This window comes from Microtus oregoni, unplaced genomic scaffold (genome assembly GCF_018167655.1).
Source record: "Microtus oregoni isolate MIOR12 unplaced genomic scaffold, Mior012 000005F_ref0000423, whole genome shotgun sequence".
In the NCBI taxonomy this organism is placed as follows: domain Eukaryota; kingdom Metazoa; phylum Chordata; class Mammalia; order Rodentia; family Cricetidae; genus Microtus; species Microtus oregoni.
Genome location: NW_024543064.1, coordinates 42,220,184 through 42,246,639, shown reverse-complemented (window position 1 = coordinate 42,246,639; position 26,456 = coordinate 42,220,184). Strand labels below are relative to the sequence as shown.

The window sequence follows — 26,456 nt, the reverse complement described above, 5'->3', positions numbered from 1 at the left end:
ACCCCAAGTGACAAGGGAAGGGCATTGTTTTAGGGTTATATTTAATACCAGGGCTGAACAAATCTCAGTAGAAAACCCCAAAACTGAACTTTTAAAAACATTACAAAGTTGTTTTTTTTTTTTTTCAAGACAGGGTTTCTCTGTGGTTTTGGAGCCTGTCTTGGAACTAGCTCTTGTAGACCAGGCTAGTCTCGAACTCACAGAGATCCGCCTGCCTCTGCCTCCCAAGTGCTGGGATTAAAGGCTTGCGCCACCACCATCCGGCCATTACAAAGTTTTTTTGGGGTGGGCAAGGTGGCCCTGCTTACATGGGGCACAAACATGACTTGGGACAAAATCGTCTGTGACACGGGGATACAGGAACCATTTGGTGGTGGTCTTGTGACAAGAAATAAACTTCTTGGCCAGGCAGTGGTGACGCACACCTTTAATCCCAGCACTCCGGGAGGCAGACACAAGGCCAGCCTGGTCTACAGAGCTAGTTCCCAGGACAGGCTCCAAAGCTACAGAGAAACCCTGTCTCAAAAAACCAAAAGAAAAAAAGAAAGGAAGGAAGGAAGGAAGGAAAGAAAGAAGGAAAGAAGAAGGAAGGGGAAGGGAAGGAAGGAAAGGAAGGAAGGAAAGAAAAGAAATAAACTTCTTGGAAAAGCAAAAACTGTATTTTATTCATTACTGCCAAGGAATGCATAAGAGAGAGCCCCTCATTTAGCCTCATTTAACCTGTTGCCTGTTGTCCCTAACCTCTAAACTGCAGGCCCTCTGCACACTTCTCACAGCTGCCTCTGGCCCCTCTGAGTTCCCTGGCCTGTGAAATAGAGGACGTCCCTAACTTTTTTTATCCTCTTGCCCCTAGAACCCTGCCTGTCTGCCTGAGCAGGTGACTCAACCCTGCCTGTGGATCTGCTGCCCCAGAGGTGGCCTGTTCTCACCCAGGTTCACAGGCCAGGGCTATCAGCTACCATCCCAGCCCAGTCTATCAGCCACCATCTCAGATAGAAGGAAATCCATGTCCTCGGGGCAGATCTAATCTGCTCATGTCCCTGGGGCAGGACAGAAAGATCTAGATTGAAAAGAGTAAAAAGGTGGCCCTCTTCTGCTGCCTCCTTCCACACAGGGGTAGATCAAGGCCTGGAAGGACACCTTGGCTTGTTCCAGGCCACCAGGAAACCCAACACAGCTGGAATAGATCCCTACTCCTTTGCCAGTGGTCGGGACTCCATCCAGTCCTCCACTGCTTCCTGCTGTGCTCAAAGGTCATTTGGGGGGTGGCAGGACTTTCTGCTTAGCCTGCTAAGATACAGCACGGGTGAGGGGAAGAAGAGGAGAGTTTGAAGGAGGGCAGGGTTTCTGAGCTCTCTCCGCCCAGGCTGCAGGAGTGGCCAGAACTGAGAAGGACTAGGTACCTGCAGGCTCCTGCCTGGCACCAGAGCCTCAGGGACTGTGCCTGTGGAGTCTGGAAGGGAACTCTCTCCAGTGAGGGTCAAAATGTCCTGCAAGAAGTGGTGCTCGAACAGCCAGACCAAGTGGATCCTTGCAGGCAGTGTCAGTGTGACCCTGGTGTTGACCATTTCAATGGTCCTGGGCCTCACCTTGCATCGGAGCACCCAAACAGGTAGGAACTCTTCTTTCCCGTACTCCCCGGCTAACCCTGCCATTTCTCATCCCTTACCCCACCAAGCTCTGCCCATACATCCAGCTCTATTCAGCTCTTTGATACGTCAGTCCTACCAAACTTCATCCCTAGCAGAAGGTGCCATTGACTTTTTCTGATCACCAAATCTCCTTTCTCCTGTGCTTTTGGAGGGACGTTCCCTCTTGGACATTGAGCAGCCTTCACACTCCTCCTACACACCTGCTGGTCCTTGCAGTCTCTCCTTGATAAAGGGCTCTCTAGGCACCCAGACACAGCCCCCCTCAAACCCACGCCTATCCTGATTCTGCGGCTTTGCTTCCCACCTTCCCTTCTTATCCCCCACTAGCACTGCCCTCAGAAGCTCAGGGATCTTGTCTAGACTCCTGCAGGGACTCTGTCTCCATGGGCTCTTACCAGCCACTGCTCTTGGCAGCCGGCATGGTATTATTATTATTATTATTATTATTTTTTTTTTTTTTTTTTCAAGATAGGGTTTCTCTGTAGCTTTGAAGCCTGTCCTGGAACTAGCTCTTGTAGACCAGGCTGGCCTCGAACTCGTAGAGATTTGTCTGCCTCTGCCTCCCGAGTGCTGGGATTAAAGGCCTGCACCACCACCACCCAGCAGCATGGCCTTTCTAAACAATTCTCTTGGTCCCTTTCCATGCACAGACTCAACTCCTTCACTGGAGATGAAGCTTTCCTTCTCCCATGAAGACCAGGCAGTGCCCATGTCTTTGTGCAAACATTCTTTCTTTCTTTTTTTTTTTTTTGGTTTTTCGAGACAGGGTTTCTCTGTGGTTTTGGAGCCTGTCCTGGAACTAGCTCTTGTAGACCAGGCTGGTCTCGAACTCACAGAGATCCGCCTGCCTCTGCCTCCCGAGTGCTGGGATTAAAGGCGTGCGCCACCACCGCCCGGCCAAACATTCTTTCTTATGGCTAAGTCTACACTACTCTTTCAGTCCAGAATTATCTATATCCTCCTCTTCTGTCAAGTGTACACCCATCCCTCCAGGTACCTCCTAAATGCTACTCCCTTTCCTAATGATGCAAAGCCAACAGGATGGTCTCTGCAGCCCCAGGAATCCATACAGTTCCCTGTCTTCTGGCTGGGTTTTGTTTTTACATTCATTTATTTAGTGTGTGTGTCAAAGGAGAACAATTTGTGAGAGTCAGTATCCTCCTTCTACCATGTGAGGTTCAGGAATTAAACTCAAGTCATGAGATTTGGAGCCATCTTGACAGCCCTCGTTTGATTTTTAAGACAAGACTCCTGTATCCCAGACTGGTCCCAAGTTCACTATGTATCAAAAGACAACTTTTTGTTTGTTTGTTTTTGTTTTTTGTTTTGTTTTGGGTTTTTTTTTGTTTTTTGTTTTTGTTTTGAGACAGGGTTTCTCTGTGTTGCTTTGGAGCCAGTCCTGGAACTAGCTCTTGTAGACCAGGCTGGTCTCAAACTCACAGAGATCCACCTGCCTCTGCCTCCCGAGTGCTGGGATTTAAGGTGTGCGTCACCACCGCCCGGCCCAACCTTGAACTTCTGATTCCCCTGCTTCTACCACCCTGGTGATGGGATGCCAGGTATATGCCTCTACAGCTGGTTTATGTGCTGGCTAGGTGTTAAGTTCAGAACCTCACAGTGTAGGCAAACAAGCATCTCACTAACAGCCATATCCCCAGCCCCTATTAATTTACTTGAAAGAGATTTTTACTCTATAGTCCAGCTGACCCAGAAGCAGTATTTAATCCTGGCTGAGCTCATACTGGTGCCAATCCTCCTGCTATGGCCTCCCAGCTGCTAGGATTAGAGACACAGCACCAGGCTAGTCTCACTGTGTTTTACTGAACCAGGGGCTGTGGGTCCTGCTGTCTGTCTACTGAATAGAGTGCTAGATTCATAGTGGTAGAATTATACCTAAGCATGCTGGGCTGAGCAAGAGATGATGATAACAACCCCTTACCATTGGTTCCAGGCTGTGATCAAGATGCAGTCTGCCGTTCAGACGCTGACATGCTGGACTACATGCTAAGCACGGGCCATATCAGTCACCGGGATGGCCTGCTAATCACCTGGTACCACGCAGCCAACAGCAAGAAAGAGATGGAGGATGCCCTGAACAGTAAGTCTAGCCATTCTGCTTGGGGTCAGGGGGTCAGGAGGCAGCTGACACCATGGTCACGGCAGCTCCATAATGGCTATTTCGTTGCCTGCCGCAATCTCCCTCAGGGAACAGGGCTGAGGACTAAGGCCACTCAGGTGGAGCAACCAGTGAGCTCTGAGTCCTAGATTTAGACCAGGTGCTAACTCCAGGCTCATCACTATACCGTACCCACTCCAACAACCCCTCAGCCTGTCAAGAGCTGACAGTCCCTGCTAAGGAGGCCTTTGACCTCCAGGACTAAGAAGCCATAGACATGAACTTAACAGTGCTCCTGAAACATGCTGTGGACACCTGAGCAGTACCTTAGAGTCTGCATACAAAACAATCATGACGTCCTGTCAATGACAGGCACACACCCCCACATTGCATAGAGGTCCCCTGGAACCCATGCCACCTGCTCGTGAGCACCACTCATAGAAGAAATTCTATGAAGCCCAGAGAAATTAGGTGATCGAGGTTCTGCTGTCGGAGAGGAGTGAGGACAATGTACATCAGCCCCGAAGTCTGTGGTCTCTGTCCCCAGACTGGGACAGTGGGGAAACATTCTCTTTGGGAGCTGCTGAGACATTCATGACCTCCAAGCCATGGAAGACGGGGGTGGGAGTGGGGGGTGCCTGGCTTGAGTTTGCTTCAGAAGACACAGGTCCCCATTCAGCACTATGGATGTGGCCTGAGGGCTCCCCGGGCCACACTACTGCTTAGGACCACACTGACCCGTAGTCATATCCCGCTGACCTGTAGCTCCAGAACTCAGGAGGCTGAGGCAGGAGAATCACTAGTTCCAAGTTGGCATGGGCTACATAGCGAGACTTTGTCTCCTGATTTCAGCTGAGCATCCTGGAGTCTCATCCAGGGTCACACACTGGTTGAAAGCAGAGGAGGCCCGGTCATCAGGCGCTGACTTTTGCTCCAGCAGGTCACTGTACAGCCAGCCTGATAAGTAGTCTGGGAAGAACTGGTTGACCAGAGGCCTAACTGGTCCATGGGGAGAGGCCAGGCCAGGAGAGACCCAGCCCACCACTGCTGTTGCTGTGTCCTCTGACAGCTGGGTCTGGTGACTCAGAGTGAAGGAGAAAAGAAGATGGCAAACTTTGACATCAGCCATGCTTCCCAAGCTTGCTCAGAAGACACCGGGTGACACAGGAAAGAGAAGCCGTCTCCGAGCTGAGACAGCAGTGCTAACACGGAGCTACGGGCTTCTACTTCTGTGTGCTAGCTCCTTCTTCACTCTCTGCAAAAGAGCACAGACTGTCAGTCCTGTTGCAAATGATAAAACTATCTTAACTAGGAGCCTGAAAACTTTAGCTTATGGGAAATCTGCTTAGCTCTGGGAAAAATCCCCTCTGGGGTGGGGATGAAAAGACCACCCTGGGATGGTCAGTGGCCACATAGACAAGACAATGACAGTACCTATCGCCATACAAGCTACGAGAGATTTCTGACCTGGCCTGGCCCTATTTGAGCAACAGCTGGAGGCTATAGCTCTGCACTAATTAGGAGTTTTTCCTGAGAATTTCTCTCTAGAGAAGGGTGAGGCCTGCCCTGCAGTACACACACACACACACACACACACACACACACACACACCTGAACAGAACAGAAAGTCCTCTGCTCTGACAAGGGAACCAAGTCAGAGAGAAAGGTGAGATAAGGCCTGAGGGGATGCCAAAAGGGCCTACCACCAGGCAAGCCTGGCACAATGAGGGGGTGGGAGGGGACTGGCAGCAGGGAACACAAAAACTCACCCTTGGCAGAGAGAGGTCCCGTTTCCTTGCTGTCAGGCCCCTGGAGCAGGTCTCTGAGGAACTGGCGGAGTTAGGATGGCATGAACTGAATCTCCAGGTAGAGGGCAGAGGGCAGAGGGCAGTGGCAGCAGCCCAGAAAGTTCAAATTTTACCTTGGTGTTTACTAGTCACAGTTCTGACCACGCCTGTAAGCCCAGCGCTGGGGAGGTCAGTGGAGAATGATTAAAACCTCAGGGTCCTCCTGGGCCGTATAGTAACTTTCAGACTAGCCTGGGCTACATGAGACCCTGGAGGTGGGGTGGGGGAGTGCAGGCAATGATTCCAGGTAAGTGACCCTCCTGGGTAAATTTAGTGAGCCACTGGTCATCCAAACTGCGGCATGCTTGATTGCAAACAAGGTCATTATTAGTAATTGTGTTGAGACAGCAGAAGTACACCAGATGGCCCTGGGTTACCCTAGGTGATTGTAAATAATAATTAACACTTTGTGAATAGCTAACCTGGGAGATGTTACTATTTACTTCTCAACAGATGAGCAAACGAGCACAGAGAGGTCAGGTAATCTGGCCTGTCTCACACAGCTTGCAAGTGTGTGATTTCAGGGTCTGTACACTCAGCCACCACGCTCTCCTGACTCGGTGGTGGGTGAGTGGAGGGCCTGGCAACCGCGTGTTCCCTGCCTTTTAGGGAGCACCTTCCAGAGGATCCAAAGTCCTGCTCACTTCCTTGGTCCCTCACCCCAAGAAAGTCAGCCCCCCAGCCCAACTTCTAGGACATCCACCACTTTCAGTATTAAGGGAGAAGACTTTCCAGGAAGACAGGACATGCAAGTGACCACCTCAGGGAGGCCAGTCGGGTTGAGAGCATTTCCAGCTGTCTTCATCCCCTTTATGGAGCAATAGCAGCAGGGTCCCTGCTAGGATGGCACACAGGAACTAGGCCTGGCTTGGAATGGCTTTATTTTTGGCAGGATTGGAGGTTAATCCCATGGGCCTTATGCACACCACATAGGCACCCTACCACTTAGTTACACCCTAGCTCCCCCTTGTAATATGGACTCTCTCTGTGTAACTTAGGCTAGCCCTGAACTCTTAACTCTCCTGCCTCCAGGTTCCAAGCGCTGGGATTTCTGATGTGGGCCACCACGCCTAGTTTCTGCCACACTAATGTCCGCCAGACACCCCATTTGGGCCTAGATTCTCTAGTCCCCAAACCCAATGGGCTATGCCCACTGTATGTCCACGTAGGCAAAAGTCAAGAAAAAACTTGGTTGATGCTGGAGAGATGTTTCAGAGGTTAAGAACACAAGGTGGTTCATAATTGTATGTTACTCCGGTTCCAGAGGATCCAATGCCCTCTGGCATCTGGGGGCATCAGACACACACATGCAGGCAAAACACAGACTGTCTTAGTTAGGGTTTTTTTTTTAAATATTTATTTATTTACTTATTACATATACAACATTCTGTTTGTGTGTATGCCTGCAGGCCAGAAGAGGGCACCAGACCTTATTACAGATGGTTGTGAGCCACCATGTGGTTGCTGGGAATTGAACTCAGGACCTTTGGAAGAGCAGGCAATGCTCTTAACCACTGAGCCATCTCTCCAGCCCCTTAGTTAGGGTTTTTAATTGCTGTGAAGAGACACCATAACCACAGAAACTCTTATTAAAAAAACAGTTAGTTGGAGGTAGCTTACAATTTCATAGGTTTCGTCCATTATCATCATGGCAGGACATGGTGGCATACAGACAGACATGGTGCTGGAGAAGAAGCTGAGAGTCCTACATCTTGATCCACAGGCAATAGGAAGGGAACTCTGTCACTGGGTGTAGCTTGAGCATAGGAGACCTCAAAGCCCACCCCACAGTAACACACTTCCTCCAACAAGGCCATACCTATTCTAACAAAGCCACACCTCCTAATAGTGCCACTACCTATGAGTTTATGAGGGTCAATTACATTCAAATTACTACTCATACCTTAAAACAAAAAAAAAAAAAAACAAAAAAAAAAACTTTGGATTTGAGTCACAAAACTAAAATTCATTTCGTTACATCCATAGGCCATCAGGGCTCGCAATGGGCTCTGAGGTCACTGACGGTGTTCTGAGGCTAGGGAACATGCCCCTTCTTGCCTATGAGGATGGCAGTCCCAACGTCAAAGTACAGGATACAAGGATAAGATGGACTGATGCAAAACTCCCACTGGCCCTGGGATGCTGAGGCAGGAGATCCAAGTTCCAGGCTAGTGGGACCACAAAACAAAACTATCTCAAAAGCAGAAGTAAAACGCTGGGCATTCTGACACACATCAAGAACCCCGAACTTGGGAGGTGGCGGGGGGGGGGGGGGAGACTGTGCATGAGCCTGAGCCAGCCTGGGCTATATATTATGTTCCAGGCTACCTCGGGCACTAGAGTAAGACTCTGTCATAAAAAAAAAAAACAGTGCCAACAACAGTTTATATCTGACTTTATTCTCCCTCCTAAAAATCCAGTCCCTGGACTTTAAAGAAAATTAATAAAAATTCTCAGGCATGAGGACTGGAGAGAAGGCTCGGTGCTTAAAAGCACTTGCTGCTTTTGCAGAGGGCCTGGGTTCAGTTCCCAGCACCCACATGGCAGCTCACAACTGCTTATAACTCCAGTTCCAGGGGCTCTGATGCTCTCTTGTGTCTTCCACTGGTACCAGGCACATAGCTGGTACATGCACATCCATATAGACAGTCACTTGAACACATAAAATAAAAACAAATGCATTTTCTAAATATTCAGAGGTAGTAGATGAGCTCTCTCACTTCCCTGGGCCTAGCTGGTTGGTCTTGAATTTGTTGTGTGTGTTTGCTTTTTAGATAAGATCTCAGTACTTGGCCCAGGCTGACCTTGGATTTACTATGTACCCCAGATTGGCCTCAAACTCACAGTAATACCTCTCTCATCATCCCTAATGCTGGGATTACAGGATTTACCCCTATCACCCCACACCAGTATAGTCTTTCCCTTTCTGTCATTGGTTGGCTCACTTTCATCATCCCCCAGTCATCTCTAAAATGCTTCAGGAGTGGACCAGCTCCACTGTCATGGAGGGAAGACTCAGGAGATGGTTTCAGTCACCGCTCCAGGATGGAAGAGTAATCTAGCTGGGGAGCATCTGAGAGATGAGAGTCTCGGCCCCATCCCAAACTTGAGATCAAAACCTACAATTCGACAGTTGTGTGTTTGTGTTGATATTTGTACACATTAAAGCTGGTGTCAGAGGTCTGAGCTCTGCCTAGACTAAGTATTCAAGGGCTCACCCGAATTAACTGCATAAAGCTAACAGATAAAGAAAGCGCCTAGCTGCTAGTGAGAACACAGCTACAAGGGTAGTCTTGGCAGGGAGCAGGAGCCAAAACCACTGTTGCGAACAGTACATTGACACTGGAGGCTTTTAGATGGTCCTGTGTGCGCCTTGCTCAAATTCTATTCAGAGGGATAAAAACATAATCAATAAATCAGAGCAGGTCAGGTGTGGCAGTCTTCACCTTTAATCCCAGCACTCAGGAGGCAGAGTCAGGCAGACCTCTGTGAATTTGAGGCCAGTTTGGTCTACATAACAAGAATTCCAGACCAGCCAGAGATTCACTTGGGAAAAAACAGTACTGACTGAGAGGCCTTTGTATGGCTCAGTAGGTAAAGGCACTTTGCTACCAAGCCTGATGACCAGAGTGTGATCCTCGGCACCCACATGGTTGATGGAGATCTGACTTCTGCAGATTGCCATCTGATCACTACACATAAGCCGTAGTGTATGAGCAAACACACAGGAGATAGGTAGGTAGGTAGGTAGGTAGATAGATAGATAGATAGATAGATAAATGAGAGATGACTGATAGATGATTGACAGATATAGATTGATATATACATAGATTATAGGTAGATAGACAAATGGTTGGTAGATAGACTGATAGATATAAAGATAATAGGTAGATAGAAAGATAGTAAATAGATAAACAGATGGTTGGTAGGTAGGTAGGTAGATAGATAGATAGATAGATAGATAGATAGATAGATAAGTATTTTTAAAGTACTAATTGCATTCTCCCTATTAAATAGGCGATGTCATGGTCTTGGAGGCAGATGTCAATGTAGAAGGGTTCACCACAGTCAATGAGACCAGGGTGCCTATTATGGCCCACCCTCCAGCCATCTACAGTGACAACACCCTGCAGGAGTGGCTGGAAGCTGTACTCTCCTCGTCTCAGAAGGGTAAGGCATCCCTCTCCCAGCCCTACTGGCTCCCCAAACCCTGCCCTTAAGTAGGGATCCCTCTTGGGTGAGGTGAATCCAGGGCCCACCCTGAGCTGCTCACTCCCCAGACTTCCATCACTCAGGCTCAGAGGGAGCTAAGTGAGGTAGACTAGAGGAGCTGCAGCCCACGAGTTCTCTCCAGAACCCACAGGGCAGACAGGGATGTGAACATGGACAGTAAAATGTAAAGAGACAAACAGGGTCACGGTGTGCCTGAGTGCACAGAGCTGGGTACAATGTGTTCAAAGCCCAACTCCTCTTTCCAGTCCAGATCTAGGTCTCACCCTAACATCAGCTTCTCCCTCACCCCCTCATCTCCCTAATCCCCCTCCCCCCTCATCTTCCTCATCCCCCTCATCTTCCTCATTCCCCTAATCTCCCTCATCCCCCTCATCTCCTCATGCCCTTCATTCTCCTCATTTTCCTCATTCCTCTCATACCCTTCACCCCCTCATCTCCCTCATTCCCCTCATCTTCCTAATCCCTCTCATCCCCTCATTCTCCTCATCCCCTTTATCTCTCATTCCCCTCATATCTCTTTTCCTCATCCCCCATCCCCCTCATCCCCACATCTCCCTCATCCCCCCATCCCCCTCATCCCCCCATCTCCCTCATCCCCCCATCCCCCTTATCCCCCCATCTCCCTCATCCCCCCATCCCCCTCATCCCCCATCCCCCTCATCCCCACATCTCCCTCATCCCCTCATCCCCCTCATCCACTCGGCAGCTGCACCTGCCGACTCTTAACTCCAGTCGCATCCACACCATTTCTCCCATGGACTATCTTCCTCAGACAGCCTCATCTAACTGCCACATACACCTGTGGCTTCTCTGCTTTCACCCTTGTCCTGGCTTGGCTTTCAGCTTCTCTAACTTGGAGGTCTCATCTCTGTCTCCACAGTTAAGATGGGCACTCGTTCACACTGGGTCCTTTTTCTATCTAGCTAACCTCTCTACTTGGATGTCTCTTCCTGGAGGTCTAGTGGACTCCTCATAGGCTGTTGGGGTTCAGGTCTTGGATCTGCCCTGTCCCAAAACTGAAGCCCTTTTTCATACTTGAATCTCCCTGAACCAGCCCTGGCTTTTGCTTCTGCCTACCTGGGATGGAGAAGGGACCCCTTCTTCTCAAGTGTTGGCTTCCCTTGCCTAAAAGTTGTCCCTGCACCCCGCCACTATCTGCTCCCCACCTTCCCACTCTCTCCCAAGACCTGCCCCACCCTTACCAGCTCTTCCTACCCAGCAAGTCAACTTCCAGTTCCCCAGCCCCCGCCCCTTTCCTGCAGGCATCAAACTGGACTTCAAGAGCCTCAAGGCTGTGGGCCCCTCCCTGGACCTCCTCCGGCAGATGACCGAGGCTGGCAAGATTCAGAGACCGGTGTGGATTAATGCTGACATCCTGAGGGGCCCCAATGTGCCCATCTCGATTGAGATCAATGCTACACAGTGAGTGCTCACCCTCCGCCCAGCTGGGTCCACCCTCTTCTGTCAGCACGGAGCATGAAAGGGAGCCAGGGGGACCATTGTTGGATGTGTCAGTCCCGCCATGAGACCACAGCTCTGAGCCTTTTCCTGTGTGTGTGTGTGTGTGTGTGTGTGTGTGTGTGTGTGTGAGTCTCACCATGAGACCACAGCTCTGAGCCTTTTCCTTTGGGGGGTGTGTGTGTGTGTATGTGTGTGTGTATGTATGTGAGTCTCACCATGAGACCACAGCTCTGAGCCTTTTCCTGTGTGTGTGTGTGTGTGTGTGTGTGTATGTGTGTGTGTATGTGTGTGTGAGTCTCACCATGAGACCACAGCTCTGAGTCTTTTCCTTTGGTGTGTGTGTGTGTGTGTGTGTGTATGTATGTGAGTCTCACCATGAGACCACAGCTCTGAGCCTTTTCCTGTGTGTGTGTGTGTGTGTGTGTGTGTGTGTGTGTGTGTATGTGAGTCCCACCGTGAGACCACAGCTCTGAGCCTTTTCGTGTGTGTGTGTGTGTGTGTGTGTGTGTGTGTGTGTGTGTGTGAGTCTCACCATGAGACCACAGCTCTGAGCCTTTTCCTTTGGGGTGTGTGTGTGTGTGTGTGTGTGTGCACACTTATAGGCCATGGTGCAATGCGAAAGTCAGAGGCCAACCTTCAAGCACTGGTTTCCTCTTCACCAAATGGCTGCTGGGGTTTGAACTCGGGTCATCAGTCTTGGTGGCAAGCACCATCTCACCAGCCACCTCTGAGCATGCCCATGCTCTGTTCCCTCTTGCCTGGGATGCCTGCCCCTTTGTGGGTTTTTAAGACACAATCTCTATGTAGTCCTTGCTGGCATGGAACCCATTATATGGGCCAGGCTACCTCATACTTGTGGAGCTCCTGTTGACTTTGCCTACTGGTACCAGGATTACAGTTGCATGACTCTGCACACAGTTCAAGCTGGCCTTGATTGTCCTCCTATCTCCACCGCTGCTATATCTGGTGTGCACCAGCACGCTTAGCCTTCCTCCTTTCTCTAGTGAGTCTTTGCCCAGTCTCTGCCACCTTCAGAAGTGTCCCTGGCACCTCAGGCTCCTGAAGAACTCCCCCTGCGCCCCTCAGCCCTGATTCCATGGGACTGCTTCTGTTGGCTTACACACTGGTCACCCTTGCTCCACTGTGGACTCCTGGAGAGCAGACGGCCATGTCCTATCTGCCTCACCAGTAACACGCACAGGACGTGGCCTGCTAGAAGTTATAAAGAGATGGCTCCCTCCCCAGCCCATGACAGGCTAGGAGTATCTTTCTCCCCACTTTTCAGATGTGAAAATTCACAATGACAGAAGCACGCTGTTGCATGTTTATTGTGCCCCAGGCACTGTTTCAAGCATTTACTTGCAGAATACAGCCGAACTCTTAGGAGAATGAGGTAGCAACTAGTTATCTTCATTTCGTAAGTATACAAACTATCTTCGGTAGGTTAAATGGCCTAAGTCTACAAAATGGCAGAGCAAGGGTTCCTGCAGGTCTTTCCCTCCCCAAGCTCTGTGGTCTGCAGGCATCTCTCCCTCCATCTGCCCAGCCACCCACCCAATATTTCTGTGATTCTTAAATTGAGATATACTTGAAGAAAATAATTTTTTAAAATGTAGTCTAGGGCCCGAGACAAACAAGGCTTCTGTCCTCAGGGTATTCTGGAGGCTGGGCCATAGGTGACATTACTTTCCTAATGAACTCTGCATCAGAACAAGATTCAAATCATTCTTTTTGATGTATTGCTTTGAGACTGTTTCATATAGTCCAGGCTAGCCCTGCACTCTCTATGTACCTGGGGATGAAGGAAGTCCTGATCCTAATACCACCACCTCCCAAGTGCCGAGATTACAGGCATGTGCTATCATGCTCGGTGCACATGAAAAAAATAATAATTAGGAATCTGAAACTCTGGAAACTCAAAGTCAGCTGGCAACTTACAGATCTGCACACCTCACAAATCTCACTCAGCCCCCTATATCCATATGGGGACATTTAACAGGTCCTGCCTGAAGTAACCGTCAGAGGCAGAGTAGGGCCCTGAGCCCAGACTTCCTGGGCTGCATAGGGTGGTCACATCAGCAGGACGTGCAAACCCCTGCTGTTCTTTAGAGATGTGTTGCCAGCCTCCAAGCACAGACTCAACAGGCCTGGCTGCCCCAAGTCCCTGCGACAAGAACCTACAAGAATGGACCAGAGTCATCTGCAAAGCTGGATCTCTCTGTTCTCTGCAGGTTCCTGGCGCTGGTCCAGGAGAAGTATCCCGAGGTCACCATCTCTCCTGGCTTTACTACTCTGTATGTGCCTCAGCTGCCAAACAGCACCTACACCAAAGCCATGGTAGAGAAGATGCAGGAGCTGGTGGGGGCGCTGCCTCAGAGAATCACCTTCCCTGTTCGGGCTTTCATGGCACGGGCTGCTTGGCCCCACTTCAGCTGGCTCCTGGCCCAATCTGAGAGGTAAAGCTCCCTCTGATCTATCCTGGGCTCTGATCTAAGATGACACAGCAGGAGGGGTTCTGACTGATGAACATGGCAGGAGGGGTTCTGAAGATCATCTTGTCCTGGCCCCGGTGGCCTAGCCACCTCCTATGATGAATGCTCTGCCTCTGGCTTATACTTCCCTGGTGACAAGCCGTTCACTGCTTCTATTGTTGGGTAACTCAGAAATAGACATCCCGAGTGGGCACATCCTCCCATCCCCTGAACTCCTGCTTTCCGTCATCCCCTGGAAGGGATGGTACCCAAGAGGAGAGGCTAGCAGGAAGCTGGAGGGCAGATGTTCCACTCCTGGGCTCAGCTGGCATTCTGTTCTGAGCATAGGAGTAGAGCCCAGGGTCTTTCTGGGCCCAGAGGGGCACTGAGTCAGCTCTCTGGTCCCAGGTACAGCCTGACACTGTGGCAGGGTGCCTCGGACCCCGTGTCGGTAGATGATCTCCTCTTCATCCGGGACAACAGCGCCGCCCACCAAATCTACTATGACCTCTTTGAGCCCGTCCTGTCGCAGTTCAAGCAGCTGGCCTGTAAGAAGGGGGCCTAGAAGGGGAGGTGGAGGCTGGGTTCTGCTCAGGGCAGCCTTGGCTGGGCATGGGAGCAAAGGTAGGGAGGTCTAGATGGGGAAAATTCTGGGTGGAACAGGAGACAGGAACCATTCTGAGAACCTGTCTTCTGCCCCTGGGACAGTACGCTATCCAAGCTTCACCTATCCACAAAGCAGGAGTCTGGTTGATAGAGAGGGAAAGTGGGGTCGAGACTACAAGGAGTTATAGAAAAGCAGCTTGATCAGACCCTAGCCAACTTAACCCCCTCCCCATGTTTCCACAGCCTTCTTCTGTGCCCACGCATCCATGAGCCAGATGCCACCAGGCAAACCCCTTGTACTTTTGACCCTGAGTCTAGGAGCACCCACACTTAAGCCATCCCAAGGGGTCACATCAGGTCCCACTCCTATTGAGGGAACCGTGTCCGGAAAGGGGAGGAAACCAGCTTTGGGGTCCTCCAGCTCTAGCTCCATTTGGTTGCTGGCCCAGCAAACTCTGCTTGCTGGTTACCAAACCTTGAAACAATGACTTCACATCTATCCAAGAGGGAACTGACGGCTACAAGGATTTGGACACAGGAGAGCCAGGGCGTAACCATGAGTAGTGGTCTTTTCACCTTGGCAATTTTGGGTCCCACAGTGAACAACACCCGGAAGCGAACCTACTACACAGGTGGCAGCCTGATCCCTCTTCTCCAGCAGCCCAGGGGTGATGGCCTGGAGGTAGAGTGGCTGGATCTAGAAGTGAATGACAGCGGGAGGACAGCGGCCATTACTGCCCCTGGTGAGTCTGCCTGCAGTCCCAAAGCTCCTGGCTAACCCACAGGTCTGTCGTTTGCTTGGGTGGGTAACTTGGTTCTCTGTTACCATGGCAACATAAGCCCTGCGCTGGATACAGAGTGGGAGGAACACTGTCAAGAACAGGAACTCCTGACCTTAGGCCAGCAGCCTTGCATCCCCAGCCTTACTGTGACTAGAAGAGGGGGTGGTGACCTAGGTCTGAGTCACTAGGAAGGCCAAGAACTGAGCCAGCCATTTGTCATGTCTGCCTGAGAGTCACCAGTCACAGCATTTGGAGTCTGGAACGTCAGATTCAAGAATGGCTGGCACCAGTTCCTCCTTGTCTGCTCCCATGACCTCCACTGCCCCTTTAACAAGAGGGATGACATCCCATAATGACAGGTACTCCGAACACTGTTGCCTCTTCCAGACAGAGAAGGCATGATCCTGCTGGATGTGGGCCTCCAGGAACCTGAAGCTGGGACCCCTGTGCCCGTCCTGCGTACCCGAGGTGGTCCTGTTCTGACATTAGAGTCCTGTCTGCTGCAGCTGGCTGCTCACCCCGGGTCCTGGGGCATCCATGTGAACATCGTGGAACCCACAGCTCTCCGGCCCTCCCTGGCCACACTGGCACGCCTCTCCACCCTTGGCCATCTGCCCTGGCCCATGTGGGTGGGGGCTACAATCTCACATGGTAATTTTGTGGTCCCTGGTTATTTGTCTGGCAGAGAACTGCTTACAGCCGTGGCTGAAGTTTTCCCTCATGTGACCGTGGCACCAGGCTGGCCTGAAGAGGTGCTGGGCAGCGGCTATCAGGAGCAGATGGTCACAGATATGCTGGAGCTATGTCAGGGACTCTGGCAACCTGTGTCCTTCCAGCTGCAGGCTGGGCCACTGGGCCGGAGTTCGGCCAAAGCTGTGGCCAGGCTGCTGGCAGCCTCCCCTCGAGCCACGGTCACGGTGCACCACAGCATGGCTGGGAACAACTATGCAGACGTTTGGGCTGGGTTGTGGGTGGCCAGGGCCATGGACAGGACCCGAGTCTATTACAGGATACCCCAGGAGTACCGAGAAGACTTGCTGGCAGATGTGAGCAGGAACTGACCACCCAGTAGGACTGGACCATCTAATGTGGAAGGCTTCCCCGGGGAGTCAGGGTGAATAAACGCCTCTGCTTTGCTCCACGCACTGTGTAAGACCTGGGGCAGGGTGGGGTAGTGCCTAGAGGGTCTGGAGGCTGGGGGCCAGGTCATTCCGGTTGTCCAATAGGAAACTCTCACAAGCCTTGAACGTATTGTAGAACGCCGTGGACAGGCCGGCCACATTGGTGGTCACGTAGTTGAGAAATCCGGGGGTGGCCTGGTTGTAGTAAGAAACCTGCAGGGTGAAAAGCCAAGTCAGGGAAGCAGAATGGGGAGACTCAGGGACTTCTGGGCAGTAGGCAGGTGGGGAGTCAGTCTCGCCTGCATTCTGGGAAGGCAACAGGTACAACCCTGAGCCTTGGAGCTCAGTTAGAAACCCCAACTGGCAGACATGGTCTCCTTTGAGAGGTTACCTAGGCACTTGGGGTACCCTGGCTATCCTATCACAGCATCTGATAAGATCATTGTGCACTTCCCTATTGGCCAGGCGGCCCCGGGGAACAGGAATTGAGTCTCCAAAGCCTATCACTGAATCCACTTGACATCACAGAAAGAGGATAGGCATAAGCCTTGGACCAGCTTTGTATAGTCTTTTGCAATGCTGGCCGACTCAGCCGCTGGGCAAGGCACAGAGTCGATCTAGGGCTGCAAGGGGCTGCAAGCTGGGGCAGGATGCAGCATTCCCACCCCACCTCCTCTCTACCTTTTCAATCAACACGGACTACCCTGCTGGGTTTTATAGGCCCTCGGAGCCACATAAATCCCTCCCAGACAAGAAGGGGGACACAGTAAATAAATAATGAGACAGAATTTTCAATCAGATCAGGGCTTTCTGTAGACCACGTCCAGAGCTTTTTCTAAGCCCCAGTGGCGGCCGCTCACTGACTACACTGATTAAATCTCCATGAAGTCTCTTTTGTCTCTGATGATCTGACTTTTCCAGGTTGGTAAAACTGGGAGGTTGCAGGGGTCCAGGTCTGGAAGGGTCCCAGCCCAACAGCATAGAGTTCGATTCACCCATAGGTGAAAGAGTAGAAATGACACCCGGCCTCACCTTAGTCAACTGGTCCCCCTCCCTCCACAGACAGAAGCCTGAGCAGAGAGTCTCCCCACGCTGATATTCCGGTGTCTCACAATGGGTGGGCAGTGTGACCGACCTCAGTGCGATGACATAAGGGTCCCTGGAGGGGAGTCAGAGTGAGGAGTCAGAGACCATCCACAGGAAAAGGTGGGGACCCTGTCCTGTTCCCAGGCATGGATTTAGTCCCTCAGAGCCCAGTGTCTTGCTCAGGGCCAGCTGTAGAGATGGGGCATCTGTGTTAGCAGCACCAGGTTCAGGCCTCACATGTCGCCATGGATTTGTGTGCCTTGAGGTTTTTCATTCTTCGGGTCCTTGTCTCCAGAAAAGAGATGCCATCTATCCTGGCTGCACCCATGCTGCAGGTGCCAGTCACAAGCTCCCAGGGGGCAGAGGCCAAGGGAAAGCCACATCTGTGGCCTTAACTATGGTAGCCTCAGTCACAAGCACCAGGAACCGCCTTGCTTACAGGAACAGTATAGGCCCTGGCTGTCAGGGTGAACTCCACGAGCAGCCTACAAACACCCGGTGGGGGTCTGACGTCAACCACCAGTGGGCAGCGGAGCTCTGACTCCAAGTTGCTGCTCCTCCTGAAGAGGGAGGTGAGGCCTCCCCACCCCTACTGCACCCCTCAGAATGGAGGCAACTCACCCATTGTCGCAAGGCTTCCGCCTAGAGGCCAGGATCACAAAGTCTTGGGGCTTGGTATTGCTGCTCAAGGCAGGGCTGACGACGTGGTAGATGGCATCATCCTCATCTACCTGCTGCACGAGCTCCACACTCCTGTTGGGAGGCTGGAGTCAGGACCTGGGAGCCGCCGCCCGCCGCTCTCGATGGGAGAACAGCTCTGCCAGGACCCTGCAGATTACAGCCTTCTGAGCAGTCCCGGAGCACGTTCCTCACCGCTGCACAGCTCAGCAGAGCCAGGGGAAAGGGAGAGGGCCTCCAGGATGCATGCGTGCATGAGTATATGCAAGTGCCCGTGCACATACACACACGCACACAGCAGACACAAAGTCCTACACGCCAGAGCAGATGTACAGGTACATGCATATGCGTTGACAGAGACTGCCCTTTCATTTCCCTATGGCTCAGACCCAAATAATCACCCAGAAACTGTATTGACTGCAGCACTGTTTGATCAATAGCTTAGGCATATTTCTAGCTAGCTCTTACATCTTAAATTAACCCATCTCTATTGATCTGTGCATCACCACAAGACTGTGGCCTAACAGCAAGGTTCTGAGTGGCGAATGGCATTTTTTTTTTTCCTTTCGCAGCTACACGGCATCTCCTTGACTCTTCCTACTTTCTCTCTATATCTCTGTTTGGATTTCCCATCTGACTTTATTCTGCCCTGCCATAGGCCCAAAGAAGCTTCTTTATTAACCAATGGTAATAAAGCATTCACAGCATACAGAGGGGAATCCCATATTACCTCACCTTTTCTGTCTAAATAAAAAGGAAGGTTTTAACTTTAACATAGTAAAATTACATAAAACAAAACAGATATCAAGCAAGAATTAGAGTCACAATATTTATATCTACTTTATCTTTTATCATAACTAAGGAAAACGATAATTATAACTATCTATTCTTCAACTATCAAAGACCCTAGAAGGATATAATATTACCTAAGTTAACAGGAAGTGCATTGTAGGCAACTTCCAAAACTCTAGAACTGACAGAGATATCTTGCTGCCTGGACACAAATGTATGCATATACAGAGACATACACAAATATATATAGACACACGCAGACACATAGGCACACAGCACTGGCTTGGGGACAGGCTGGCTGTGCAGGGCTAGAGAAGCGTGCTGGGGGATCTTTTTACCTTGGGTCACTCACACCCTCAGTGATGCTTCATTGGGTCCATACCTGCCCATCTTTTGCAGTTCCTCTGCCTAGACACCACCCACCACCAGTCACCTCTCAGCTTTCTAGAGCATGCCACAAGCAGGCTGGCTTCCCCAGGCACAGCATTTTAAAGCGACACAGTTCATTCTCGCCCCCTCTCTCCTTTTCTCTTCTATCTTGTGCTCTTTCTCTGTGTGTGCATGCTTGTGCGTGTGCACACATAAATATGAGTGTTTGTGAGTGCAGATATTCCCTTAATGATGCATTGTAGACATCACCAACCTCAAGTATTGGTCATTGCTATTCACCTGTGTGTGCCTGGCTAATTGGCCCTAGAAGTTCCAAGGAGTCAGTCTCCTGTCTCTGTCTCCCATCTCAAGGAGCACTGGGATTGCAAATATGAGTCATATGCCCAGCTTCGCATGGCTCCTGGGGTTCAAATACAAGTTCTCATGTGCTGCTCGTGAGCCATCTCCCCAGTCCAGCACAACCAGGGCTGCGAGGAGAGCTTAGACAGAAAGCCCAGGTGTGCATGGCTATGAGTGAGCGCTCTGCTGAGGACAGACTCAGGAGGAAGGAGGAAGGAGCAGGCCACTCATAAACAGTCAGCTGGCAATAGGCAGCTCACTGAGTCCCCAAGTCCATCCAGTCTCCTAGGGAAGCACTTGCAGTGCAGGCTCCGAGTGAGCCATGGCATTGGCAGAACTGAAGATGACTTCGAGGATCTTGAATAAACACCACCTTAAACATTAACTTTCCCAACCCCACAAGTTGGCTCAGTGGGAAGGAGTTTTGCCAACAAGTCTGCTGATCTGAGTTCAATCCCTGGGACCCACAAGTTGTCCACTGACCTACACACACACACACACACAAATACACAAATGCCATTGTTAAAAACATAAGTGCTGGGGAGATGACTCAGTGGCCAAGAGCACTGGCTGCTTTTCCAGAGGCCCTGGGATCCGAGTCCCAGCACCCACACAGTAGCGTACAACCATCTGTAAGTCCAGTCCCAGAGAATCCAATGCTTTCTTCTAGATTCCATAGGTACCAGACACACATGTGGTGCACAGACAACATGCAGGCAAAATAGCCACACACACTGGGCCTTAGTGGTGCATACCTTTAATCCCAGCACTCAGGGGGCAGAGGCAGGTGAATCTCTGAGTTTGAGACCAACCTGGTCTACAGAGTGAGTTCCAGGACAGCCAGGGTTACACAGAGAAACCTTGTCTCAAAATACAAAAACATAAAACGAATAAATAAAGCTTAAGAAGAGGGGGGAAACAGAGGCTCAGAAAAGAAATGACCTGACTAATGTCGCACAGCCATTTAGAACAGATAAACTCAGGCCTCCACATCCAACTCCAGGCTCAGTCATTTCCCTAGGGCCTCAACATGCCCATGGCTTTTACTGCCACCCTGCACATAACTATATCCCATGGCCAGATCCATCCCTACAGAAGGTCAGCGGAGCAAAGCATCATGGGGGAGGCTTAGCATCATCAACAGGCAACACCCCCACTTCCTCTCACCGGTAATGTTTGTCCCACTCCGGCCTCCGGCGCAGGTCCGAGAGCAGTGTAAAGACTTGGGCAGCGTCCACGTGTACCACCATCTCCAAATGAAATGACAGGAACTCCTCCTCCAGGGTGTACAGGTGGACCTGTGAAGCACAGAGGGTGGCTTCATTCCTGCGCCATGCCCCCAGACTAGGCTGCTGGGAGACAATTGCTCCCAAGGTCAGGGCTGCCACTGAAGCTCTGTCTGAAGTGCTTGACTGTCTCTGAGACTTAGTCACAGCCCCGTGAGAATGGACCTCTGACAGAGCTCAGTGCAGATAGAAGAAAATTGGAACTAGCTCTTGTGGACCAGGCTGGCCTCGAACTCACAGAGATCCACCTGCCTCTGCCTCCCAAGTGCTGGGATTAAAGGCGTGCGCCACCACGGCACAGCTGAAAATATTTCTTTAAGAAGCAGTAATCAGGGGCTGGAGAGATGGCTCAGCAGTTAAGAGAACTGATTGTTCTTCCAGAGGTCCTGAGTTCAATTCCCAGCAACCACATAGTGGCTCACAACCACCTGTAATAAAATCTGGTACCAACTTCTGGCCTGCAAGGACACATACAGGCAGATCATAAATAAATCTTTAAAAAAAAAAAAGAGCAGAGACATTTAAAAAAAAGCAGTAATCGGGGGCTGGAGAGATGGCTCAGTGGGGTAAGAGCACTGGCTGCCCTTCCAGAGGACTTGGGTTCAATTCCCAGTACCCACATGGCAGCTCACACTGTCTGTAACTCCAGTTCCAGGGGATCTGATACCTTCATACCAATGCACATAAAATAAAGTTAAATAAATTATTTTTAAAAATTAAAAAAAAAAAGAAGAAGCAGTAATCAGGGGCTGGAGAGACGACTCAAGATTAAGAGCACTGGCTTCTCTTCCAGAGGACCCGAGTTCAGTTCCCAGCACCCATGTGGCAGCTTCTAAGCCCACTAGAGTCCCAGGAGATCTGACACCCTCTTATGATCTCCCCTAGGCATGCGTGTGGTGCGCAGACACACATACAGGCTAAACACCTTTACGTATGAGGAAAACAAGGTGACAAATAGATCAGTTACCTCACCGAACTCCACGGACAGCACCCAGTTGTCCTTGGCCATAAGCGTCTTCAGAGACGACACGTTGTAATAGCTCAGGTACACCTGGAAGAGACCACCAATAAATGCTTCCCTCTCCTGTCCCCGGGGTCCCTGGATGGGGCTGTGCTGGTATGGGGAAAGGACTGGGCTCCTACAAGCCCTCCACGCAGCCTTGAGCAGCCACAACCAGAGCCTCTACTCCCTCTTGCAAAACAGGGGCACACCCGTGAATAGCATTCATGAAGCAGAAAAGGGTTTCCCATGGCCCTGGACCTGTGAGTTTCCCTCCAAATTCACTCCAACCAGAGGAAAGGAAAGGGGACCTGGAAGCTTAGAAACAAAGGGTTTTACCTGGTTGCTAGGATCCCAGGGGACAGACAGGGCCATTTCCGACTGCTTACAGGACACAAGATACTTCCTGAGAGGAAAGAGAACACCCTGGGTCTCTCGGAGTTTCACTGTTCTTAGCAGATGTCATTGCCTACTGCAATGCCAAGCCGGTGCTGAGCCCCGTGGGGTTGAAGACTCTGCCTGGCAGGGCAACTAGGTATGGTGACCCCCAGAAAACAGCAGCGGAGAACACGAGTTCAACTAGCACCCTAGACAGTTCACAGGGACTGGCAAGGACAAAAGGACAAGACTCCCCTTCGCCCACGCCTCAGTACTCTCTCCTCTGGAAGGGTAGCCATGTCATCTTTACCTCTGAGGGGCTTCGCGAGGAACACGGTGCTTAGCAGATGGTAAATGTCCCAGAAATGTAGACTTTTCTTAAGAATACAGCGTGTGAGACACTGGGCGCAGCTACATCATCTACACTTTTGTCGTTGCTGTTGTTGTCGTTGTTGTTTTTAACCTTTTTAATGGTTTATTTATTTTTATTTCATATGCATTGGTGTTTCATCTGCATGTCTGTATGAAGGCATCAGATCCCCTGGAACTGGAGTTACAGACAGCTGTGTGCTGCCATATGGGTGCTGGGAAATGAACCTGGGTCTTCTGGAAGAGAAGCCAGTGCTCTAACTGCTGAGCCATCCCTCCAGCCCCAATCTACAGTTTTACAAAGGACACAGACATGCCAGGTTGCAGGTCGTGAGCCATTGGGTCTGTCCTCTAAACCTTTCTGGGTTTTGTTCTAGTTGATTTGTTTTGGTTGAGACAGATCTCCCTATATAGCCCAGGCTGGCCTTGTGGCAATCCTCTATCTCATCCCCACAAGTGCGGAGATTTGACCCTTTCATCAGACAGGCCAAACAAGATTTAAAATCACCCAGATCAAGCCAGGACCAACAGCAGATCTCACTCAACTGTGTGTCCTAAGGACAAGAGGCCTCACCCTCTGTCCTCGGTGTCCCGGTGTATAAAAGAGCAGTAAGACGCTTTATCCAACAACACTGAAGGCAGAAGGGTATGCGGCACAAAGGGCTAGCCTATAAGATAGAGGCAGGGGGGGGCTGGAGAGATGGCTCAGCAGTTAAGAGCATTGCCTGCTCTTCCAAAGGTCCTGAGTTCAATTCCCAGCAACCACATGGTGGCTCACAACCATCTGTAATGAGGTCTGGTGCCCTCTCCTGGCCTGCAGGCACACACACAGACAGAACATTGTATACATAATAAATAAATAAATAAATAAATAAATAAATAAAGTTAAAAAAAAAAAAGATAGAGGCAGAGGACTCCCAAGAGTTCAAGACCAGCCTGAACCACTTAGTGAGTTCCAGTCCAGCCTAGGCTACAGTATGAGATCCTATCTCTAAATAAAATCAAACAAAAATAAAGGTGGTGGGGGAGGACAACCCAGTACTGCACCCAGGAGAATCCCTGGAGAATCTCGACAGTCCTGGAGTCACCGGTGGAGCATGTCCCTCCCATTACCCAGACCCACTCACCTATCCAAGCGGATCTTCTTCCTGGCGCTGGCCTCTCTGTATCGCCGTTCACCCTCCTAGGAAGGAAGCAGGGACAGGTGTGTGGTTTAGGTGGGATGACCAGATAGCCCATAGCTCTGCCATCCCTGTCCCCTGTGTCCAGAGGACCCTGAAGTTCACAGAGAAGCCTAGATCTTACTAGGGTAGCAGCAGTCAAAGCGTCCTTACTGGGAAAGTGTCAGGCCCCCAAGCTCCGTGGAGTCTTTAGGGACCCTGGACACCCTGGCCCCCTTCTGGGCCTCTGGGTTTTCCCCAGCATAGAATGGGATGATGAAAGTACCTCAGAGTGGTACCCAGAGTCACATTCATTGGACACTTGGTAGGGACGAGGCCCTCACAAGGGCTCTGCTTGAGACCACACCTGTTCTCTAGTCCACGTTCCTGAGCCTAGAGCCTGCAATTCCCAGTTTACACAGAAAGAAATTGAGGCCCAGTGAGTGAGTTGAATGGTTTCCAAGGTCATAGAAGTATGGGGTCGAGCCGGGGTCAGAACTCAGAAGGCCAGCTTCAGAGCCCACCTCCTCTATAGTCTTACCCCTACTCAAAAACACAAAGATAGCCAAATGGCCCTCAGCAAGCCAAAAGTGTGTGTCTTCACTAACACAGAACCCAGGCATCCATGTGCCCCTGCCCTGTCCCTATAATGCTAGACATCACAACTTCTCAAGGGTTCCAAGGCTTTGTAGCCAGTTGGTCCCCCACAGCCACAAATTTGCAGCACACTAATCACACAGAAAGAACTGAAACTCACAGAAATACATGTTCAAGAATGTGGCAAGGGGGAGACCCTATCAGCTTAGGGTTCCCAAGCCAGGGGTCTCTGCAACCTGTGGGCTGTTCAGATCCATGATCCCCCAACATCAGCCAGACCCCATTGTGTTCCAGTCCTGGCAGGCAGAGTAGGTGCCCAGCTTCATGAGGGAATCTCTGAGTCAAGAACAGGATGCTCCGATCTGGTTGTGCCTCAGTGAAGAGCCAGAGACAGGACTGTCACAGGGTGACAAGTGACGAACTTGGGGATAGGGCACTTACTCCAGGCTGGGGACGAATCCAGGGCAATTTCTGAGGCTGGTCATCTTTGTCCAGGACCACAAAGGTCATGAAGGCACTGTTGATATGTCGCCGCTGGGTCTCGGCCTCCTGGCGATAAGCCTCCACACACACGCCCACCTCCATGCTAAGGTCGAGTGAACGATAGGGTCAAGTTCAACAGACCTTCCCCAAGCCATGCCCTTCCACATCACACACTCACACATTAACACACAAGTACACACACAGGCAGGCAGGTGCACACAGAGTATATACACACTCTACTGCAGTTCTTCCGGCAACCGGACCCAAATTCCACAGACCAGAACCACACATGTCCTCTTCAGTAATCTTACAGAGAACCTAGTGTGTGCAACACACTGATGAATGAACCTGCCCAGCAGGCTTCAGGCTAACAGCCCAGGAAGTCAACAGAGCAAAGACACCCAAAAGTCACCAAAGGGCAGGTGACAGGGCTCAGCAGGAAAGGCATTTGCTGCCAAGTCTGATGACCCGGTCAAAAATAGAAAGCTGATTCCCACAAATTGTCCTCTGATTTCCACGTGGGCACGCTCAGGGATCACACACACACACACATACACAAACACACACACTAAGAAAATAAATAAATATAATTTCTTAAAAAGTAAGCCCTTGCCGGGCGGTGGTGGCGCACGCCTTTAATCCCAGCACTCGGGAGGCAGAGGCAGGCGGATCTCTGTGAGTTCGAGGCCAGCCTGGTCTACAAGAGCTAGTGCCAGGACAGGCTCCAAAAAAAAGCTACAGAGAAACCCTGTCTCGAAAAACTTAAAAAAAAAAAAAAAAAAAAAAGTAAGCCCTTGGAAATTACAAAGGAAGCAGGACATGCTGGCATATGATAGTAATCTCAACATTGGCGATGCTGAGGCTGGAGGATTGACATGAGTTGAAGGCCAACCTTATAATCCCAACCCTGGGGATGTGAAGAAAGAGATGTTAAATAACTTGCTCAAAGTCACACAGCCTATGAGAAGTGGAGCCGAACTTAAACCCAGGCTGCCCGGCTCCAGATTGCTCATCCTCCATGAGCACACAAGTTCTCAGAAAATCGCCTTCACTTAAAGCCAGCTGTGGCGAGAATAGACATCAGGACTCACGCCAAGGCGAGATGTTAGAATACCTGGTTTAGGACAAGGGTAGGAATGGATCGGGGAAACATGAGCAAGAAGAGGCACTGTGACCTGTGCACCCCCAGAGCTCAATCCTCTGGCCAAGCAGGAGAGAGATGGGGCACACAGCACAGAGCAACTTCCCAGCTGGTGGGGGACAGAGCACCTATGGAAAACCTAGAGAAGAACCCCAATACTGTCATTGGACAACAATGGGAGGCATAGAACATTCCAAAAGAGGGAATACTAGCTAAAGTTGGTCCATGTGAACAACTCAGCGATTCAGACCTCATCTGCTGGGGAAGGACTTGCCTTAGGTAGTTTCCATAGTCAAGAAGAACCCTCGACCCTTGGTGAACCAGTCCTACCCATGGTGACACCTCACCTATGCTTGAAGGCATTATTCACGATGGCCTTGAGCACCAGACGGTCCCCCACCTGCGATGGGCCTCGGAAATGGAACATCTCGATGGCCTTGAGTGTAGGGTGTGCATGACAGAGCCGGC

General features: G+C 50.7%; 2 protein-coding genes across 3 annotated transcripts in view; one reads left to right on the top strand and one right to left on the bottom strand.

Moving 5' to 3' along the window:
• The first annotated feature begins 1,485 nt into the window (after nucleotides 1–1,485).
• On the top strand, nucleotides 1,486–16,286 carry Fam151a (family with sequence similarity 151 member A). The gene is given in 8 exon segments (XM_041651147.1): nucleotides 1,486–1,612; nucleotides 3,604–3,750; nucleotides 9,633–9,785; nucleotides 11,111–11,270; nucleotides 13,541–13,765; nucleotides 14,189–14,328; nucleotides 14,986–15,129; nucleotides 15,556–16,286. Coding segments are annotated over 8 exon segments (1,827 nt in total).
• Acot11 (acyl-CoA thioesterase 11) overlaps nucleotides 16,201–26,456 on the bottom strand; it is a 49,649-nt gene continuing 39,393 nt past the window's right edge. For both annotated transcript variants that reach the window (XM_041652199.1, XM_041652198.1), the window contains 9 exons: nucleotides 26,336–26,455; nucleotides 24,806–24,950; nucleotides 23,735–23,790; nucleotides 22,200–22,266; nucleotides 21,828–21,911; nucleotides 20,742–20,872; nucleotides 17,997–18,128; nucleotides 17,322–17,448; nucleotides 16,201–16,502 (listed from right to left, as the gene is read on the bottom strand). In XM_041652199.1, coding sequence (XP_041508133.1) covers nucleotides 16,347–16,502; nucleotides 17,322–17,448; nucleotides 17,997–18,128; nucleotides 20,742–20,872; nucleotides 21,828–21,911; nucleotides 22,200–22,266; nucleotides 23,735–23,790; nucleotides 24,806–24,950; nucleotides 26,336–26,455 — 1,018 coding nt within the window. In that variant the 3' untranslated portion in view covers nucleotides 16,201–16,346. The remainder of the gene's footprint in view (nucleotides 16,503–17,321; nucleotides 17,449–17,996; nucleotides 18,129–20,741; nucleotides 20,873–21,827; nucleotides 21,912–22,199; nucleotides 22,267–23,734; nucleotides 23,791–24,805; nucleotides 24,951–26,335; nucleotide 26,456) is intronic.